Source organism: Canis lupus, chromosome 8 (assembly GCF_011100685.1).
Source record: "Canis lupus familiaris isolate Mischka breed German Shepherd chromosome 8, alternate assembly UU_Cfam_GSD_1.0, whole genome shotgun sequence".
NCBI classification, from domain to species: Eukaryota; Metazoa; Chordata; class Mammalia; order Carnivora; family Canidae; genus Canis; species Canis lupus.
Window position 1 is genome coordinate 74584251 of NC_049229.1, and position 2701 is coordinate 74586951.

The 2701-nt window shown below is 42.1% G+C and overlaps 1 gene segment (V, D, J or C); it reads right to left on the reverse strand.

Annotated features, from left to right (window-relative positions):
* Positions 1-936: 936 nt before the first annotated feature.
* Positions 937-1852, reverse strand: LOC119869051 (the record flags this gene model as incomplete). The annotated part of the segment is given in 3 exon segments: positions 937-987; positions 1293-1603; positions 1707-1852. Coding segments are annotated over 3 exon segments (408 nt in total), but the record flags the coding sequence as incomplete, so codon positions are not given.
* Positions 1853-2701: the final 849 nt, after the last annotated feature.

Sequence of the window (2701 nt, forward strand, 5' to 3'; positions counted from 1 at the left end):
CAGTGTACTCAAGATATAAGATGATTACAACGTTTCTACCTGCATAAACAAATCTAGAAAAACAGTTTATGTAATTTATGTTTTACATGCCTACTATAACCTATTATCATGTAAACTAAAAGTATTGTGAAATCTAATGTGAAATGGAGCAGCCACTCTGGAAAACTGTGTGCAGGTTCCTCAAAGAGTTAAAAATAAACCTGCCCTACAACCCAGCAATTTCACTGTTGGGGATTTACCCCAAAGATGCAGATGCAATGAAATGTCTGGATGCCTGCACCCCAATGTTTATAGCAGCAATGTCCACAATAGCCAAACTGTAGAAGGAACCTCGGTGTCCATCGAAAGATGAATGGATAAAGGAGATGTGGTTTATGTATGCAATGGATTATTACTCAGCTATTAGAAATGACAAACACCCACCATTTGCTTCCATGTGGATGGAACTGGAGGGTATTATGCTGAGTGAAATGAGTCAATCGGAGAAGCACAAACATTATATGTTCTCATTCATTTGGGGAATATAAACAATAGTGAAAGGGAATAGAAGGGAAGGGAGAAGAAATGGGTAGGAAATATCAGAAAGGGAGACAAAACATAAAGACTCCTAACTCTGGGAATCAAACTAGGGGTGGTGGAAAGGGAGGAGGGCGGGGGTGGGGAGTCAATGTGTGATGGGCACTGAGGGGGGCACTTGACGGGATGAGCACTATTATTCTGTATGTTGACAAATTGAACACCAATAAAAAATAAATTATTAAAGAAATAAAATAAAATTACTGTGAAATCTATTTTTTTTAAAGATTTTTTTTTTATTCATGATAGTCACAGAGAGAGAGAGAGAGAGGCAGAGACACAGGCAGAGGGAGAAGCAGGCTCCATGCACCGGGGGCCCGATGTGGGATTCGATCCCGGGTCTCCAGGATCGCGCCCTGGGCCAAAGGCAGGCGCCAAACCGCTGCGCCACCCAGGGATCCCATGTGAAATCTATTGATAAAAAAAGAATCGCTGTCTTTTGTGCATGGCATAATAGCTGTTTTCATATAAAAAACAGATGTGTCTAAATCAGAGACTGAATAGGTATGCACATATCATCTGCATAGATAACTCCCTGGGGAAATCTGCTCCTTGGAGAGGAATCCCAGATCCTGACAGGAAACCTGCCCAGAACTTCCATCTGCACCTTCTCCTGGGCCTTCAAGACAGAAGTGGTGAGGAGTGTGCACCCCCTGGTGGTCCTGATCCCCTTAACAGAGAGGTTTGTGTCTGGGCTCACACTGAGTTCGACTCACTGTGTCCTTCGGACAGTAATACACGGCTGTGTCCTCGGCTCTCAGGCTGTTCATCTGAAGATACAGCGTGTTCTTGGCGTTGTCTCTGGAGATGGTGAACCGGCCCTTCACAGCGTCTGCGTAGCCTGTGCTACCTCCACTATCACTAATATCTGCGACCCACTGCAGCCCCTTCTCAGGAGCCTGGCGGATCCAGCTCATGTAGTAGCTACTGAAGGTGAATCCCAAGGCCACACAGGAGAGTCTCAGGGACCCCCCAGGCTTCACCAGGTCTCCCCCAGACTCCACCAGCTGCACTTCACCCTGGACACCTGCAGACACAAGACATCCTGGTCAAATAACTGTCCCACATCCCCTGTTTCTCTCACTCATCTCCACTGACAGACTCAAGGTCTCTGGTTCTCTATGAATTACCTTTTAAAATAGCGACAAGGAAAACCCAGCCGAGCACACACTCCATGGTGGTTTGTCTCTGTTGTGTCCTGATCAGTGAATCAGGTCACCTTGGGATCCTGGGGCTGGGGCTCCTCTCCCAGCTGCAGGGTCAGGACTGGCCTGGATTAATCAGTGGAGGGTGGGCCCTATTTGCATGTCCTCTGACTATGTAACCAGCTCCAGACTTACATTCGTGTATTTAAAGCCAACACATGTATTGCACCACAATTCTATAGCAATTTGTGTAGATGGCCCTCTAACTATATGCAGTTCTAAGCACAGTTATTTATTAATTTCTGGGTGCATTTCAAAAGACACATCAATATAGGTCATTTTCTGGAGATATTTCATCTTGTTAGTAAATTTTAATTCTACATATTTATTTTAGGTGCTAGTGTAAATTGGATTATTTTGTTAATCTTGTATATGTAATTTGTTATTATGTAGGAATATATCTTTATTTTATTTGCTGATTTTATATACTGATTTTTTGCTGAGCTCACGAGTTATTTCTTCCAGTTTTTATCTGGCGTTTTTACTCATTGACTCTATTAATACATCGTCATAAGAAAACTAATTATTTTCTTTCCAGTTTATCACCTTTTTTTATGTAGTTTTCTTGCCACGTTTACTGGTAGGTCTTCCAGTCTGTGGCAGAAAGCATTTTCTTCTTCTCTTCAGGATGCATTGTCTGTTTTAATCATGCAGTTGATATAAGGCAGACCTAGAGGAGACAATAAATTTCATTTTGTATGTGGATGACCTACCTAATATAAAGTGACAGTCTACAATTCCAATCAGGACAAGGTGAATCTTTATGTCTTCTGCCCATTTCTGACTGTAGTTTTCACTTTGTGGTTGTTTAGTTTGGTAATTTATTTTTCGATTTTGGAAACAAGCCTTTATCTGGAGATAGATTTGCAATTCTCTTCTCCCATTGTTTTTATTCTTTTGGAAGATGTTATTTATTTATT